At 43.5% G+C, this 19,606-nt stretch overlaps 1 protein-coding gene across 4 annotated transcripts in view; it reads right to left on the bottom strand.

Annotated features, from left to right (window-relative positions):
- The window catches only part of ARHGAP21 (Rho GTPase activating protein 21), a 291,419-nt gene that overhangs the window by 88,343 nt on the left and 183,470 nt on the right, over positions 1 to 19,606 (bottom strand). For 3 of the 4 annotated variants that reach the window (XM_063921621.1, XM_063921620.1, XM_063921623.1), the window contains 2 exons: positions 10,779 to 10,808; positions 7,780 to 9,622 (listed from right to left, as the gene is read on the bottom strand). In XM_063921621.1, the coding sequence (XP_063777691.1) occupies positions 7,780 to 9,622; positions 10,779 to 10,808 (1,873 nt within the window). The remainder of the gene's footprint in view (positions 1 to 7,779; positions 9,623 to 10,778; positions 10,809 to 19,606) is intronic. The other variant, XM_063921622.1, reaches the window with a different exon arrangement.

Here is a 19,606-nt window from a genome sequence, read left to right on the forward strand (position 1 = left end):
CCCTACTCTCCCTAACAGTGCATGTGTCCCTAGTAGCACAGGTTCCAGCTCTCCCTAGCAGTGCAGGTGTCCATAGCAGTGCAGGTTCCAGCTCTCCCTAGCAGTGCAGGTCCCAGCTCTCCCTAGCAGTGCAGGTCCTAGCTCTCCCTAGCAGTGCAGGTCCCAGCTATCCCTAGCAACGGAAAGGCACCCCAGCAGTGCAGGTCCCAGCTCTCCACAAAGAATCACAAGTGAAATAATTAGTTTCACATGTGACTCTTTGAAACAGTGTATCAGTCAGTATTCATATTAGCTCCAACAAGGAGATATGGAAAGCAGGCACTGTTAGGGTGTCCTCAGGACAGAATTTGGGAAACACTGGCCAAGCTAGCAGCCTTTCATTAGCAGCATACCACAGCTCTTGTGTCCCAGCTATACATTTTTAATTTGGTCTCATCACACTTTTAAGTTGTAATTGTACCACACAGCCTGTGGCAGCGGCTAGGTCAGAGTTACTATTATGTGGGTCCAGAGGTGGCTTATAATAATCTGCATTCTCACAAGTCACTCCAGTATAACCCCAGGTTTAATATTAAAGGCCTATAAATTTCTACCTAAATTTATTTTCTAGCTGAACCAAGTCCTGGCCTCAATACTTCATATTTAATTCAGGCTAAGACCCGCTCACAGAGTTGATTTGTTTTGTAAAGGCTAGGGACCAGACGTTAGTATATTTAGGACTGTATTAAAATCCCAAGATGCTACCAAAGGGTTGATACGAGGTCTAGTGTTCTTAACTGCTTGACAAATACAGAAAAATAAAAAAAGATTGTTGGGTGCTAGGTCAGCGCTAACAAAACACAAGCAAACACCTGAACTTTCAAGGTAGTGACAATGAGGCCCTTGTCTAATCCATACTGAGGAACATCAAGAACCTGTAAATGGTGCCAGAGTCACTATCACCTGAGTTTAATGATCGAGTTAGGTTTGCGAGCCTGAAAAAGCACATCAATCATTTTGTTGGAGACGCCCTCGTTTCGTAACTTACAACTGTGCCAGTTCCACGCAGTCATAACATTTGGATGAAGAATCTCTCCCTGGTATAGAAGACCTGATCAAGGTGGCAGAGACCTAACTTGCTCAGAAGCATTCCTCAAGTTACTGCAAATAATGGATACGGTTAAAAATGGAAGGATTGCTGTGACCTCCTACCGCATCTTTCCTAAATTCTGAGGAGAGGGTGGGTAATGAGATGGAAGGAGGGTACACATATCTAAGTAACAACTTCAAGACACTGACAGATCATCTCAGCGACAGGAATAGAAGCAAGTTACTGTACCTTGGTGTTTTAAGTTGTCACCATCAGGTCTATGTGAGAAGATCTGAACTTCTGCCCCAGTAACTGTAAACCTCTTTGTGCATATACTGTATGATTGCATTCGCCTGTGTTGTGAAGCATACAAAGGGATATCAAATGGCCTTCAGCCCACAGCACAACTACCGACATTATGGACCTGATTCTTGTTGCGCCTTCCCAGTTTACTAAAAACAAATACGGCCCAGTTATCAGAAACTATCCTGAGAGGGGAATATCTTAGAAGAGAAAGAGCTGAATTTCATGACTCCTAAAGCTGGGTACACACTATGCCGACTGATCTGCTGACAGAGTGGCCAATTTGGTAAACATATACTCTTATCAACGTGATATCTTATCAATGTGTCACACAACCAGGTGATCATTTGAATTTGCCCACCCAGCTGTCATGTCAGTGCATGCAGCCAGTGTATGGGGCGGTTGGCGGGTCGCCTGTAAACACAGCCAGACATGCTGATATATCTGCAAGGGCTGACGCAATATGTCTGAACGGTATTTTTTACAGGCATATGGGGTGTATATACATTACACACCCATCGATCCACTACCGGTATAGCGCACATTGCTTGAATGAACAAAATATCATTCTAGTGTGTACCCAGCTTAATAATGCATGGTTTACAGGTCTCCTCAGTAGCACACGTGAAATGATCGGCACTACCTGTGGAACTTTTAAAATGTGTCAGCCAGTAATGCATACAACTGTGCAACCACTGGGAGATCTGTAAAACATGCACTGTTAGTGGTCCCTTGAGGTGGGAAACCTACTCCATACCTCCCAACATGACATTCTCCAGGAAGGACACAATGCTCTGCTCCTGAACTTCCCTCTTAATTATAACTGTCATTGCCAATGCTGAAACACCATTCTTATCCATTAACCTGTTCAAAACAGGTTCCCGCAATCAGAAATTAAGAGAACAGTCCAGAAGCAGAGCATTTTGTCCCTCCTGGAGAGGGTCACGTTGGGAGGTATGCTGCTCTGTGTGCTGAAGGAACAAGACAAATCACTTCTGCTTCAATCAAAATGGTAAATTTACTAAATCTTCTAAAACAAAGAACTAGTGATGTTTCTCATAGCAACCAATCAGATGCGGTCTATCATTTCTCTATTGTTTTTTTAGAAAATGATAGACCGCATCCGATTGGTTGCTAAGGGCAACATTACAAATTCTCTTTTTTTAGAAGCGTTAGTAAATTTACCCCCAAATCTGTAAACTGTTCAGTAACGCCTCTAAGTCTATCGGGGAGAGCTGCAACCCAGGATTTCAGATATACCGTATATACTCGAGTATAAGCCGACTTTTTCAGCACTTTTTTTTGTGCTGAAAAAGCCCCTACGGCTTATACTCAAGTGAGTATTTAGGAGGGACACGGAGGGCACAGCTGTCCCTCCTGCGTCTCCAGCGGCAGCGGTGTGTGTGTGTTAAAGGAAGTGCACGAACCGGCACTTCCTTTAACACACACACGCCGCCGGAGACGCAGGAGGGACACAGGAGAGCCGCGCGCTGTGCCCTCCGTGTCCCTCCTTCAGAAGACAGCGCGGGAGTGACAGATGGGTAAGTAACTGGCACTGTGGGGCATATCTGGCAGCATGAGGGCATATCTGGCACTGTGGGGCATATCTGGCAGCATGAGGGCATATCTGGCACTGTGGGGCATATCTGGCAGCATGAGGGCATATCTGGCACTGTGGGGCATATCTGGCAGCATGAGGGCATATCTGGCAGCATGAGGGCATATCTGGAAGCATGAGGGCATATCTGGAAGCATGAGGGCATATCTGGCACTGTGGGGCATATCTGGCAGCATGAGGGCATATCTGGCACTGTGGGGCATATCTGGCAGCATGAGGGCATATCTGGCACATCTGGCACTGTGGGGACATATCTGGCAGTATGAGGGCATATCTGGCACTATGAGGGCTGTGTATGGCTAGAGCTGCATTTCCCACCCTAGGCTTATACTCGAGTCAATAAGTTTTCCCAGGTTTTTGTGATAAAATTAGGTGCCTCGGCTTATATTTGGGTCGACTTATACTCGAGTATATACGGGTACTTCATCCAAGTGACCACCATACGACTGATAGTAATGGTTTCCTCAAGTACTGGGGACATAATAGTACGGGAAATGCTTTGTTCTACTGCTGTGCGGCAAATTCTAGGACACATCAGACTTGAGAACAGTGTCTGAGGAAACGTGAAGTTTCTATAACTTAGCAGTCCCGCTTCTCATACACAGTCTGTGGGGCTGCATCTTCAAGTGGACTAGTGGTTTACAGAAATATGCAGTCAATGTTCTAAAAAATACATTTAAACCTGTCCTTCTGTGCATATAGTCCTCAGAGGGAACCCTGGAGTTAGGCAGCCACTGGCATATCCCTGTGGCAAGTGTAAGGAGAACAGCTCACTGCTAGATGCCAATTCACGATCTATGCAAGAACTACAAAGACCCACAGGCGGAAGTGACCAGGCTGACCATCGTGCAGGTCCACGCAACTTTTGTCGGGTTTTACTGAGCCCCATATGCATAGGACATAAATCAGCCTCTGCGACAATGAAGTGTCATGCAATCATTTCTTCACCAAATAAATTATCTGATTAAGAGGTCTATTCATGAAGCAGTGAGAAGTGTGGAGAAGCCAGCCTGTGGAGAAGTTGCCCATGGCAACCAATCAGCTGCTCCGTACAATTGTATAGTATGCAAATTACAAATGTTACTTCAATGCTGATTGGTTAGCATCTGCAACTTCTCCACTGTCTCACTTCTCCACACTTTTCACTGCTTCATGAATAGACCACTAACTGCACAGGAGACTGAGCAGAGGCTCTGTTGGTTGGAGGAATATAGTCCACCCATAATACTCACATCAAAGGTTTGTCACATGGGCACAGAAATAATGGTGAGATGGCTTTGCGTTCCTTCAGTTGGCTCAGGAAAAGTACAAAGTAGTATATAAAAAAAACAAAAACCCTAATACGCACTAACTACTACCTAAAAACTTGAATTACCCCTTAGTAAGGTTTTACCTAGAATGGACGCACTTCGTATTGAGGGAAGGGTCGTGTGTGCTGGCTCTAGGTCTAGTAAACATGCCTTCTGTTCAAGAGTCTGGCCTGGTCTCCCGACACGTCCTTTGCTACTGGAAGCAGCATCAAGTACCCCCCGGGGAGTGAACCCTGTCCCGGATTGAACTCAAGTGCACTACAGTACCATCGTGCCTTGCTGGGAACAGGTAAGCTACTAACACACAGAAAATTTCCCGGCACATACACTACAACTGCATTAGTCAACTGAGACACAGGATAGACACCAGGCTGAGTCACAAAATCCACATTTAGGTAGTATTTACTTTCTCTGTCTGTACTCACCTGAGAGTTCGAGAAACTATAAAAGTCTCTTATGTAGGAATCCACTGAACTATGGCATACTGTTCCACATGCAATGTCATTACCCCCAAGATCTAACTACACAATTCATTTATACACTCTCACAACACATATTGGTAGAGAGTACACATGTAGAAAATTAGTCACTTCAAGAGATGACAAAACCCGCGTAGAATGTGATTGTATTAAATCGGTTAGATTTGTCGGACACGACCTCTCGTCCATAAACGCATGATTTGGATCCTCCCAGAGGTTTTACCTTGAAATGGGCAACATTTTCTCCCACATAAATTGATTCATCTGGATACAACTATCTATACAGTTACAATAATTTTTTTTTTGACATGGGCTAATATCGTTACATGCCCCCGCTTTTCTACTCATGGCTCACAAAATGGCTTATGACCATCAGCTTCCTCTGTACTACGGATGGAATGGGAAGTGGCCCATACAGTTACCCGCTCAGTGAGGGGATTGTCACTTTTTTTTCAAAATTTGTCTTACATTCTTCTGTTGTCACAGGAATCAGGGACACGCTGGCAATAGATTGCTAAATGCTTGCCGTTTGCACGACCAAAGTACAGCACGGCCGTCTGCGCAACTTCCCCTTTACCTCACGTGGCTAGTTGCCAATACACAGGAGTGTGCAGCTCTGCCCTGGCCCTCACCAGACCTGGCCCAGTGCCACGCTTGTGAAACGTAAAGACGTATTTCTGTTTAAACAGAGCCAAACCCATTTTTTACGCAATGTTTGATCTTTGTGTAACCTTTACAAGCCTGTTGTATCATGTCAAGCAGTGCAATATGGAAGAATGCTAGCTCCCAATCATAACAGATGTGTGTACGGCATACAACTGTGAGGTAAAGTGCTTCTACATGGCAAGACTTTCATCCAAAAAGGGAGATCTGTTATCTACAAACAGGTGGAGCAACATTTACATGTAACCATAATATTTCACATAAGTATCTGTCCATAAATTAAAGCTGAAAATCGCTGACCACATTTAACACAAAATGTTACAAGTATGTAACTTATTATTTCCCAGCAAGCTGAAATCATATAGATTAATAAGTGTCTACACATGTCCTCATAATTCATTGCGTAAGTCGCCCCAAACAGCCCCTCTCGGCGAGCCAGTCCTGTGAGTCTGTTAGCGCTGGCCATCTTTTTATCAAAAATGCATCTTAGACACAATTTGATACGACTAGGACGCACCAGGAGACTGTGCCAATTAATCTGATATGCAACACTTGTATATCTGTGCGACAGAGTCTCTGAATCTGCATAGGAAGTGCTGCAATGTAGGAGCAGCAGCATTTTTCCAATACAAGTTCCGTTCTGCGTTATCTACAGACTTAGGCTGGGTACACACTTGCTGATGTATACCCAATATATTGCCTGAACCGGCGGATCGGATGATATATCGTATACATCAGCAAGTGTGGATATCCTATATCGTTAACAATGCGTGCTCCCGCGGATCATTAACGAGGCACAATACCTTTAGTTTTGAACTTGAAGTGGGTGCATGCCGTCACTGACTAGACGCAAACGTGTGTATGAACGATATGGTTTGCAGGGGGATCTTGCGCGATGTCACCGACATCGGTAAGTGTGTACCCGGCCTAAGTTGCACACAGATGTATGTGTGTGTGTGTGCTGAATATCAAACTGATCAGCAGAGTCTCCTGGTGCTTCCTAGCTAGTCGCATTATGTTGCATTTTCAGGTCAATGCTGGCGGAGTTGCGCGGTGCCTGACAGCTCACTAACGACAGGCATCTCCCACTGCGTGGCATATTGAAGTTAGATGTATGAAGACAAATCTCTAAATATAATTGTGCGAGCCCTTTTGTACCTCATACCTTCATGATGCCACTAGAGAAAAGACAGACTGTATTCTGGTGAACGGTGGTTCACTGCGTAAAAGGTCCGCCTCTACCTAATTTAGGCAACGGGGGGAACTCTTTAAATAGAACATTCTTCAGCTCCTTGAGCATCTTGTGAGGTTTTATAGAACATAAAACCTCACAAGATGCTCAAGGAGCTGAAGAAATAATTGCATTGCAAAAGATATTGATTGGCTATGTAGTACGGAGTACAGCGAGGTCTACATCGTGGAGCGGTGCATGAAAACAGATGTCAGTGAGATAGATTACAATGCTAAGAGTTTGTTTCATGTAATAGGCCAAAGTATTTAATTATTCGTTACTAAACTCTACTAGCAAATTAAAATGATCTTAGAATGTTGTCCAGAAGCACAGTTTCATTTTCTGAGCCATCAAAGAAACGAGTTACGGGAATTATTGAAACATATTCTGTAGGCTGAGCTATTGAAAGTAACAGCTGATAAGGAAAGACATTTCCATGAAGACCCTACATTATAAATATAAATAGAGCTCACGACTTGTAAAACACACATTATGCATAGTGTGGGCTGAACTGAATGAAACACTGCACTAAGAAATTTTCAACGAAGCCTTAGTGAAAAGGTAAAAAAACAAGTGAACACAAATGGCTTTAAAAAAACAAACAAAAATATCCAACCATATCTAGCTATAAGAGAACATACAAGGGCCATACATACCAAACCACAATTTGCAACATTTAGTGTGCCTTCTTTGCCCAGCCAACCACTAATCCTAAGTACCTAGTTAGTACACTATAAGGGAATGAAGACCTAGACCTAAAACTGAGAAAAGAGCAGCACAATGAAGGAAAGAGCAAAACTGAGGGAAAAGACGTCAATCTTGGGTAAAATAGCAAATACAGGTCGAATAGGAGTGACCAGTGTCATGCATTGTTATGCATAATCTGTGACTTTATATCAATTCCAAATGTTATTGCTTATACAAATGCCAAAGCCGTCTGTTTATACTCTTGTATCATTACTAGAGTGCAAGTGGAAACGAGCTTCTCTTCCAAAAACCAACAAGTTGTGATACATTTAGAGAACATGTACGCATTAAAACGGCCATCATTCAGGAATTTACATTTCAGAAGCAATGAGCTGAGAAATATGAAGAGCTGAGCTTACCAATGAAGGGTATGGATGCCAATGAGTCTCCAGGCGAGCTCGGACCAGATGCTTTCTTCTGTTCCATTCTTTCAATGCGGAATTGTCGACGGGCATCGTTTGGTAGCCAGCATGTAGTGTCCGACACGGATTCTTGCTCGTTAACCGCAAAAATGTAGGATTGCTGTCTTAAAGGCTGCGGTGTCTGCTGAGCAGATGGAGATTTATCCCTTAAGACCACTAAACTGACAGAATTTGATTCTGCACCAGAATTGTGGACTTGGTCTTTAGGGCTTTGACCATTTTGAAGATCTCCATGATCAGAGGTAGCTGGGCTATCCGTCACCAATTTTGTTGCGATCGGAGTAGAAGTCACAAGTGGAGAAGACAGATTTAAATTATTGGTGTTCTCTATCGGGGATGTTTTCTGCAGGTTTGTCGGACCACTAATGTGGATCAACGGTTTTTGGTCATTAACTATTCCATCGTCTGAAGTTGTAGGACGAGAAAACGTTGCAGTTCCATAGGGTACGGAGCTCCTCATGGAGCTCGTTTTAGAAAGACGAGAGTAGGTACTTTCAGCTGCAGTGGACTGAGAATGAGAAGATCGGTAAGAGGAACTGTGAAAATTTCTTGAACTTGGGAGGTTTTTTAGGTCATTTGGAACTTTTTGCAAAGGGTGCGCTGAACCCAAAACTCGGCTGCTCACTCGTCTCCGGTCTGAACCATATGCAACAGGTCCCATGGAGTAGTTTACAAATCGTGGAGATATACGTAGTGACTGTTGTCTAGATCGCTCATAAATGCCCCGTCTGTCGTCCTGTTCAGTAAACCCAGTCCATTTAGAGTTGTGCTTTAAATCACTAGGCTCCACAATGTAGTGATCTAATTTGTCTCCTTTTTTTGTAAGATAATCCCATGACCCCGATCTATTGCCCCTGGGACTGATGGCTGGTGACGTTAGTGTGTCTTGGGAAGCACTACGAGGCCATTCTTTCCAATCTTTGCCCACACCTGGGTCTGCTAGCCTTTCCTGGGAAATGCTGCGCTGCCTGATTTGGGCAGACTGGGGGACCCTGTCGTGGGAGGTACTTCGTCGACGGACATCTATTGAAGCACCATTTGGCGAAACTTGGTTGTAGTCCGTTGTGTTTTGAGATGCTGCTCGAAGGCTGTCCAGTCGCTCTTGTATTGTTCTAGAGCCATACATCTGCATACGTCTATTGTCTATATACTCTTTGTAAGTTTTGTAGTTTCTCCAGTCTATGTGCTGATGGGAACTAGAAGAATAATTGTTAGTAGGAGATGGAGATTCCTCTCCTCGGGCAGTCGCCCTAGTACTAAACATTGCGTCAACATGTCCTCCATAGCTTGGGGGTTTGTTTATAGGTCCAGTCTTATCCACCAGCCTAGGTACCATCGACATTAAAGAGGGAGTGGCAGAGGGCGGTGTCGTGGCTATTGGTTGCTTTATGTATGCACATGGATCTACCTGGTGTAAAGGAGCAACAATACTAGGTCTATCTGATGAAAGCTCTACCACCTTCCCAGAAGGCACAATGACGGTTCTTACAGCTTCATTGGAGACGCAAACAGCTGTATTGGATTTGACAATATCCGTTGGTGATGGAGGCACTTGGATTTCTACTCTGTGGTTCCTGTCCGGCTGTGTTGAGGATTTTACTGGGCGAATGGATTTCTGTTTAACCAACGATGTGCCTGGGGGTGGAACTTCAGCTGGTTGGGCCATAACTGGAGATGTAGGTTTTATGCGTGGGTAACATATGGGTGGCGGCTCAGGTATATTGTGTGCATTGCCACTATAGGCTTCGTTTCCTTTCAGGTAAGCATCCTGGGAATATGCCTGAGGAGATATAGTTCACAGTTAGGAACGAAGCATTTAATAAATAAAATGTAACTATAGTAACGTAAGTTTTGGTGTCACTTTGCAGTATAGCAGATCATTCAAAAACATTTCACAACATAAACTGATAAGTACAAATAGTACATCATTTTGACCTGGTGTCCATACCTAGAATAAAGTCATATACATGCTAGCACAACAATAACTTAAAAAAATAAATTAAGACGAGCCAAGCTACATGCAAATTGGCAGTAACACTATATCAAACTGTTAGCATACATACATTAAACCATCAAGGCAGGATGCGGACGTGTTAATATATATATATATATATATATATTTGTATTATTTATAAACATGTAGCCAGTAAACCATATTTAATGATGCATTGTTAAAAGGATCCAAGACATGGAGAACAAATCCTCCCATTTAAATATATTCAGGAGCTTACCTTGCGTCTTAGTGACTGACTTCTCCGAAAAATAGTTAAACTAAATTTGGCACGCTTCGCCAATTTCCCTTGCGTTTCGAAATGTACTTCAGCAATCATAGCAAAACAAGACCAATGTACACGAGTATTACAGTAACCGGAGAATCAGATCACTGGAACGTACAGTAGCACTTCACAAAAGCACACTAAACAGGTCTAAGGGTTCACGTTCAAAGCAATTAAGCAAAAGCGGACTGCAGCGCCTGCGAGTGCTGTCGAAAAAAAAAAAAAACAACAAATGGAGTTGGCTTCCCCAGGTTTTTATATAGTACAGGTGTGGTATCATATTACAGCGGCTCCTTCCTGCTCTGCCTGTGACATGCTTACCGCAGGAGAGACCTGCCTGCTTCTTCGTGCATGTGGAAGGTTATAAATCTACTATGTTGCATCTATAAACACTGGCAACTGCTGAAGGGAGGGCGAGGCATTTAACCTCCTGCAGTATACACAATTGTACACTTGGTGTTATTATAGCACAGATATTAAAAAGAAAAAAAAACACACACAAAATAATAAGACAGTACATACATGCAACTGACATTTACAAAGCACGGATTCAGAAATCAGGCATTGCTAAGACCAGTTCCGATGTTAACGAGCTAGGATGTCAGACATATGAAATCAATATTAAACATTCCATACAGAGACGGCTTCAGTGCATCTTACCAGAGCTGTGACATCCTTTGGAAACTGCAGCTGGGCAGGAAATAAAGCATAGTAAAGGGGAGGAAAAAAAAAAAAAAAGCTGCTTATTGATGTAAAGACTGAATTATGTTGTCATACTGATGCCGGCTACAGAGAGCTAAAAATACATCTAAAACTGATTTCTGTGGAAGGTACCAAAAGAAGCTGAAAAAGGGCGGTGAAGCTCATTCCTGCTTTCTCCTATGGCTGCTGGGTCTCACTCACTCACACACACACACACGCTCACTGAATGCATCGTCCTCTTCTGCTGGGAAGACATAGGTATGAGCATGCCTTCTGCAACATGTAGCTAGCCCTGTATGCAGGCTACAGATCTCTCCCTTCCACTACAGCAATTAAAGCTCTCTCTCCCCTGCTCATAGCAACGCAGCTTATAGATGACGACACCAACGCTCTATTATGCATCCCAAATGCATGTAGTGTCTGTGCGGCTTCCCATACAATCATGGCTATAAGCTCCACTCTCAGCTGACTGCAAGCTGCCCCGTTTCTGCATTCCAGCTAAATTTAGAATAACACTCTGGAGATTTCTGGGATGCACATGTCCTTAAAGAAACATTTATCTGGGAGTCTGGGTGTATAACACAGACATCACCAAGCCAGACCTTTAGTCTCCAGAATCACAAGCAGAACTAAAAGTCTCAGCATAACCAGCCACCTAGAGCAGCATACCTGCAAAAGCCAAGTTGTATATAAGGACTACAGAAACACGAAAGATTGAATGTACAACCCAGCAGACGAACAAATGCAAGAGCATCTAGAAAACGAACACCCTTCAAACTAGGACTGCAGTCACTGCCAAACATTGGTGCAGCTGACGGGTCGGGCTGGGAGTTGTAGTTCCACAGCAGCTGGACTAGCCACACAATGTCTGTCTTTAACCGATTTAAGCCTCAGGCAGAGAACACACCTGAATGATTTCACGCACGATCCAACAGACACTACGATTTCCAGCGTGATTAAACAATCGTGAAAACTTTTGATTTCCAATGTGGACACTAGTGATTTATCACTACAATCATAACGATTATTTGTCCCAAGGTCGTCATAAAAGATGGGGGTTTTAGAAGAACAGCAGAAATGTCAGACAGCTGATCAGAAATACATACACGATACAAAATGTGCCTGTTCCAGCTCATCTTTTGGTGAAACATCGTGTAACAGGTCGTCCAATCTGGTACGATAATCAGACCCAGTTATTGCATCCACACTGCGATGTATCGGACAGAGCACCAGCATATCGGTATGACTGGCTCCATTATTGCATAATGGGTACCTGGCTTTAGTCAAGAGCCTGGCAAGATGGGGGAAGGTGGATTTAGAGGTGGATGGGGGGAGCAGACATCTTTGCTAGACAATGTTTATTATCGCAATGCTGAAGACATGCATAGTCACAGAGACATCAACCACAGAAGTTGTAGGCTCATAATAAGAATATTGTTGGGGAAGCTGCCTGTTGTATCACATGAGAATTACTTGTCCAACTTATGTACACTGCAAGCTGCTCCGAAATGAAGGTCGGTCATCTGTGGGCTGGCCCAGAATGCAGGAGGGGGCGGACTACCCATTCACCAGGAACCGTGTGTCTCATTGGCCATATACTCTGCCTTCCCAGAAGTACCCTGACAATGGCTGGTGTCCCTGTGTGCAGGTGGCTGCACAAAGAGAATGTAGGCAGTTTTTAACTATATCTAAAGTGGGTTTTCTTTTCATTCTTAATGTTAATGATGAAATTATAAATAATTCAGAAAGACAGACCCTGGAATATCCATCCTTACAATACCACTGAGCTCCTTCCTTCCAGATAGCGTGTAACGAGACTAAGACATGTGATGTATCACGTAAGTGCTTCATTATACGGACCTACAGTATGTAGCAATCTGCAGACTACTTGCACAGTGTGTGGGTCAAGCTGGTGTCAGGCAGACTTACTTTCTGAAAGGAAATGATTATTACATATTATCTCATTACTACCATATATAAAAGCATAGACAGTGCATAGTCTGTCTAATCTTGGAGATGTCACCAGGTGCCAGTGAATTTTTAGGCATTGTGGGTTTAGCTCACCAAATGGACATTTCCTTTACTGTGTATGTGAGGGGGCCTAGTGGAATCCGAGAATAGTCTATCTCTCGGCTACAACCCAGCAGACTGCCAGCTACACCAATATGCCACAGGAGGAGGATGCTCTAAATTGTGTGCAACAAACCCACTTGCAGCAATGTATTTGTATAGCTACACAGAAGTAAACTCAATTAACTAAAGCCTTAAGTATTTATGCAATTGAAAATGATAAATTCTTGTATATATTTAACAGAAGAACACACAACAATCCTGAAGCAGGAATTTACTTAGCATCCCAAAAGGTATTACTCCACTTGCCATAGTAACGGGAAGTGGTTACAATACCGCTAGTCAGGATCCCATACATCCCCAACAAACACATGCCAACATTTTATACATGACAGGAAGTGATGTCAGCCAGGGCGGCAGACACAGATGGGCCCGTGGGCCAATATGAGGGCACAGTCACACTACCATCTGTATACAGTGCTTCGTAGCACACCGAAAGAGAGGGGCGGGCACCTTGCTCCACTTCTCCAGCTACCCTGGCGCCCCTAGACAGGCTGGGGTAAACCATACCTACCCCTCACCTGTATGGGCAGGTTAAGGGTGTGGGACAGACAGAAGAAGATCATGATGTTATTGAGGTATGACACGGGATAATAATTGAGCATGCAGTGGTTGGACGCACAACCCCTTATAGTTTCTTCCTGCCTTTAGGTCACCATATAAGCATAATATCATGCCACATAAAAATAAATTCTTAAAAAAAAAAAAAAAAAAAAAAAAAAGCTTTGCAGTAATTCAACTAATTACATTTCTTTCACCATAATAATAAAAAAAAAAAAAAAAAAAAAGAGTCACATTACCAATTATAGTTAAACTAGTAATTAAACTGCAGCGATCGGTAAAGGCCATTTTATTGAACTCTCCATAGATTAAAACTCTCCATAGTCTCCACAGGTGGGAGAAGTGTGGTTACATACTGTATGTATGAAGAGTCCTTCTCCCCAGTCACCTGATATTCCCAACTGCAAGATTTTGTAATAGTCTCCAAACATCTCCCCCCCCACCCCTTCCCCCCCCTCCCTAGTTCCGGTATGAATGGTAGACCATGTTAAGGTAGACAGTCATTAGGTCAACCACTATTGGTCAACATAGACATGGTCGACATGGACTAATAGTCGTCATGTGACAGGTCGACATTCATTTTTAACTGTTTTTGGTGTTATTTTTTCTGTAACATGACCAGGAACTCCAATTAGTGTACCACGCCCCCTTACATGGCTCACTTCACTCGCCATGCTGCGGGCAAGGTGCCTTGTTCCGCTACCGCTGCGCTCTGCACAGGTTACTGTTCCCAATCGTAGTCCACGTGGATAGTAAAGTATGAAAAAGGTAATCATTTTTTTTCAAAAAAGCCATGTAGACTTTTTCACGTGTCGACATGTTCTGTGTCGTCAATATGTCAATGTCGACCATGTCAATGTCGACCTAATGACTGCCGACATTAACATGGTAGACCATCCAAACGGATACCCATCCCACACAATATTGCTTAGAATCTACTACAAATAAAATAGTTTGGAAGATTATGGGAAATTCCCTACAGTGTGTGTTTTGTAAATGTAGGTTAAAACGACAGAGATGTGTCATCATACATCTAGGCTCAGTGCGCAATGCAGCAGAGAAGCCTGCGTGAGTGAGCCGCCAGGTCCCATGCAACTTCGCAGTGTTGGGTCTCTTTATTTTGGCCAAATATGCTTTTAAGTCGCAATGCAGTGCAAAAATGGGGTTGATTCAATTCAGCAACAGTTGAATAGCGCTGGGAATTAGCTCCCGACGCTATTCAATTCAGCTAAAGTTAAGTCGGCGAATGCCCGTTCTCGCGGACTTAACAGGTTGTTTTGTCGGGAAAACGGGCATTCTCCGACTTAACTACCCGCGGCGATGCTGATTTCCGACAGAATCAGCCTCGCGCCAGCCGCGCGGCAGCACTTTTGTCGGTTTTCTTCTCTCACCCCCCCCGGGGGTGAGAGAAGAATTCCCGACAATTGAGGGTAACTAGTCGCTGTATTGAATAGCGCCTGGAGCTAATTCCCGGCGCTATTCAACTGTTGCTGAATTGAATCGACCCCAAGGACACACCGGGAGACTGTGCTGACTAATGTGATATGTGACACTTGTATATTGTGTGTGACAGACTGTACACGGAGCACAACAGAACTTGTATTAAAAAAAATCTGCGGCTGCTACATTGTAGCACATCATGTACAGACTCAGAGACTCAGTGGCACACAGATATACAAGTGTCATATAGTAAATTAATCAGCACAGTCGCCTGGTGCATCATACTCTCATTGTGTTATGTCTAAAGGTTGGCATACACAGGCAGATAATATGCCTGCCAGACAGACAAACATTTTGTCTGACACTGCAGATATCACTGGCATAAACCGAGATCTCTCACAGTGTATTGGCCGTGAGATCGTATCTCCAACCCCGGGGAAGAGACATTTCCCTGATCCTTCCCATGTGAAGGAACAGGGAAATGTCAGTCAGTCGGCAGCGGCACGGCATACACTGCCCAATGTGGCCAACACGACACTTTTACAATATAGAATCGGAGGGACATGCTGGATGTTATTACCGGATTGGTCGCCCACATACATGCTGCAATTATCTGTCTTATCCACTGTTATCAGGTGGATTGTCCAGATAATTGCAGCGTATATGCCCAGGAAAAGACGCATTTTGTGCACAAAAAAAAAAGACGCCTGACGCTCGCAGAGTATCACAGGACCGGTCATGCCAAGAGGGGTGTTTGGCTCAACTGCAGCAATGATGTATGAGCACATATCTGTAGTAATGTATCACTGGACACGTACTGCAGGCCTGCACAAATACCGTGTAGACTTAAAAATAGTTCTATATGCGATCCAGAAAAGCAAAAGTCACATCTGATACAGATATACGATAGAGAAACAAAATTACAAAAGTATTTCCTTCACAATTTATTTTTCTGCTTGTAGCATTCCTTATCATTACCATACATTATCATACACTCCCTGCAGGTCTCAATATGACATCTCTCAGCTAAACTTGCTGCATGCTCTAAAAGAGGCCTGGCCAACCTGTGGCTCTCCCAACTGTTGCGAAACTACAAGTGCCAGCATGCTTTACCAGCTCGTCAGTGGGAGTTTATGCTGGGGCTTGTAGTTTCACAACAGCTGGAGAGCAACAGGTTGGCCACGCCTGCTCTATAATATCCACTGTTAAATAGTGGGAAAACCTGCTCAATAATTTTGAGCAGCTGATAAACAAATGCAAATAGGCGATAGAGCGGGGGTAATAAGGGGTTAATGTGAATTGCCGCACAGGAGCACTGGCAGAGATCATGCACTGAGATTTGCACTGTATAGGCTGAAGTAGACAACATATAGCAGGAGCCCATAATTAAACAGAGAAGATGAGGCTGTGAGTAACCATGGCAACAGCTCCCTTCATTCACAGAATATACCAAGGGTTTTATTCCGCTGTTCAGCAAGTTCTTAAGGGAGAGCAGGGTCTTAGACTTAAATAAAATATAGGTTTCTATGGGAATTTATAGTGACTTCACCATTTCTTTCATAATCACAGTATCACCCCACCCACACCCCACTATGCAAAATCCATGACAGATTACAACAATACAAAAAGTGGGATATGCACGGCTGGGTAAAAAAAGCCAGGTACAGAGACATCCCTACTTTTAAATATGAGCCATTGCTAAATGATAGTGTCTGGGCTGCAACAGGGACTCGGCTGGACCACTCAGGCTGTCAGGCTATTGGGACTAGTGACAATGAACTGAACGGATTTTTTTTGGTTGCCAGAAGAGATCTGTTCGTTTATATAAAATGAAGTTAAACGATTTCCAATTATAATGCACCACAGTATATGCTGGCGCTATCATTGTAGTCCGTAGCACTGTATAAAGGAGGAGACATTGCATAGTAGTCACACAGCATAATTGCAATACACAACAGATGACCAGTATATAGCAAAGCGTTACTACAAGCAATAGGGCAAGGGGAGGGCGCAAGTCGCTGCTGCTGGGAGTAGCATGCAGGGGTGAATCGCGTGCTTGATGAACCGCAGGCGGCGGGGGGGGAGGTCGGTAAGCACTCGATGATCCTGTATCCAACACATGGTTCGGCACACAGTGTCTGAGTGAGATGCTGAAGGGAATAAGGAGCTAAGCAATGGTGATGAACAGTGCTAGGTGGAAAACAAGAGGGTAGGGGGCCTTGCCTACATACTGATGGGCGCTGTGTAAGTAAGCAATGATAATGCTTCTACTGCTTGGGTTACATCACTGCAGCTACTGCAGATGTACGTCCATAGTACAGCGCTGAGGATTTCATACCGTCACAATCTGCCACTTTAAACAAGTTAAATCCAATAACGGTATTGCAGCTAGTATAATTAACGGAGTGTAATGCGCCCTACACGCTGGGCGATATGAACATTCCTGTTCATTAATGAACAAGAAATCGCTCATATCGCTCAGTATGTACGCACCAACGATGAAAGATGCGCAGCCCCGCGATCATTCATAATAGGTTTTCCGTCGCTTTGCAATGCAAGTCAATTAGGACGATATCGAGATCGATCATCTTCCAAATTGCTGCCGTCGTCCAGTGTGTAGGGCACATAAGCCGTGCACTGCTAGTGCAGCCTAGAACCCAGTCTCACGGCTGCTCGCACTAATATAAGACCATATTAACACAGAATCTAATTAACATACCAGTACTTTTTAGAGTGTGGGATAAAATCGGAGTACCAGGAGGAAACCCAAGCACCCACACATAGGACATGCAAACGCCACACAGATATGAACCATGGTCGTAAACTGAACTCATGACCACAGTGAGGAGGCAGCAATGCTAACCACCATGCTGCCCAACTTAACATTTAATTCCATAACAAGCCAGCGCTACATGTAAGAAACATACCAAGTGCAAAAAGGACATTGGGCATTTACTCTTTTCTACCTATTTTAAAATTGGATATGAAGTATTGTCTATATCTGATTTTTATTTTGGTAATTGTCTTTATGACAGCAATTTACAAACACAAAACCACAGGAAGCGTTAAAAGATACATCACGGTACAGCCAGGGTGCGTATACCATGAGTCCCAACACTGAGAAATAAGAACCATTTTCACATGTACTGTACAAGGGACAGTGGCGGGCAGGATAGCAGAGCAAAGGAAAGAATATCAGATGACAACCCAACTGCAGGCTTAACATTCCCTTGTGGACAACAAATAGAAAGAGCCAAAACATTATTTCTGCATTTAATAATAGAATGGGGACAGGGGCAGTGTGTAATGTCAGATTCACGTTGGAATGCAGGGCTGCACACACCAAGCTGACCCACACACACTTACCCACATACCATTGTTCCTCTGGCCCAGAGAACTACTAGTGTATGCAAGATTCCTCTGATTAAATATTATTGCCCAGATTTATCAATCCTCGGAGAGTGATAAATTGCACAGTGATAAAGTACCAGCCAATCAGCTCCTAACTGCCATGCTAAAGGTTGTGTTTGAAAAAGGACGGTTGGTACTTTATTACTGTCCAATTTATCACTCTCCAAGGCTTGATAAATCTGGGCCACAGCCTGTAACATGACCGTTAGGAGCTGGTTGGTTGGTACTTTATCACTGTGCTATTTATCACTCTCTAAGGCTTAATAAATGGGCACCTTAAATTATTTTCTAGGAACACCTTAAAAGCCAACTGGTAAATGATCTTCATATTCCTGTGAAAGCGGTCATCTGCCAACTGTACAGGTGTGGTATAATTAGTCGGCATTCAGTATGTCAACAAGAGGTTAGGTCGACAAACAATATGTCGACATACACTTAGGTGTTTTTTTCCTCTTATATTAGCATAAACCTATGAATGAAGCCCACCCCCCATAAGTTGACATTCGGGTGTCGACATGTTAAATGGAGACATTCGGAACATTCTAGCCATGTTGACCTGAATGTATGTCCGTGCCGACAAGCAGAGCATGTAAACCTTTTTTAATGTCAACTAGATGACTGGATACCACCTGCACTTACAGACATTCATGAGGCCGCAATGAACCAGATCGGTGGATAATTTGGGTTATTTATATGTATATATATATATATATATATATATATATATATATATACACACACACACACACATATATATATATACATATATATACACACATATATACAAACAAAGAACCCAGCACTCACCAAAGTAAACTCACTTATCCTCAACAATTCAATAAATATTTATTGAATTGTTGAGGATAAGTGAGTTTACTTTGGTGAGTGCTGGGTTCTTTGTTTGTATTTATTAGAGCGATGTGGTCATGGGCTACATGCACCCCGCCCTGTGAGTGGTAAGTACAGCTGTGTACCCCGCTTTTGTGGTGGAGAGTGCTGTGTTACATGCACCCCACCCTGTGAGTGGTAAGTGCATAGCTGTGCCCCGCTTCTGGTGTGGTGAGTGCTGTGGTTTTTTTCCTCTGTGTGTATATACACATATATATATACATATATAATAAGAATTTACTTACCGATAATTCTATTTCTCGTAGTCCGTAGTGGATGCTGGGGACTCCGTAAGGACCATGGGGAATAGCGGCTCCGCAGGAGACTGGGCACAAAAGTAAAGCTTTAGAACTACC

The sequence above is a fragment of the Pseudophryne corroboree genome, chromosome 5 (genome assembly GCF_028390025.1).
Source record: "Pseudophryne corroboree isolate aPseCor3 chromosome 5, aPseCor3.hap2, whole genome shotgun sequence".
Classification (NCBI taxonomy): Eukaryota; Metazoa; Chordata; class Amphibia; order Anura; family Myobatrachidae; genus Pseudophryne; species Pseudophryne corroboree.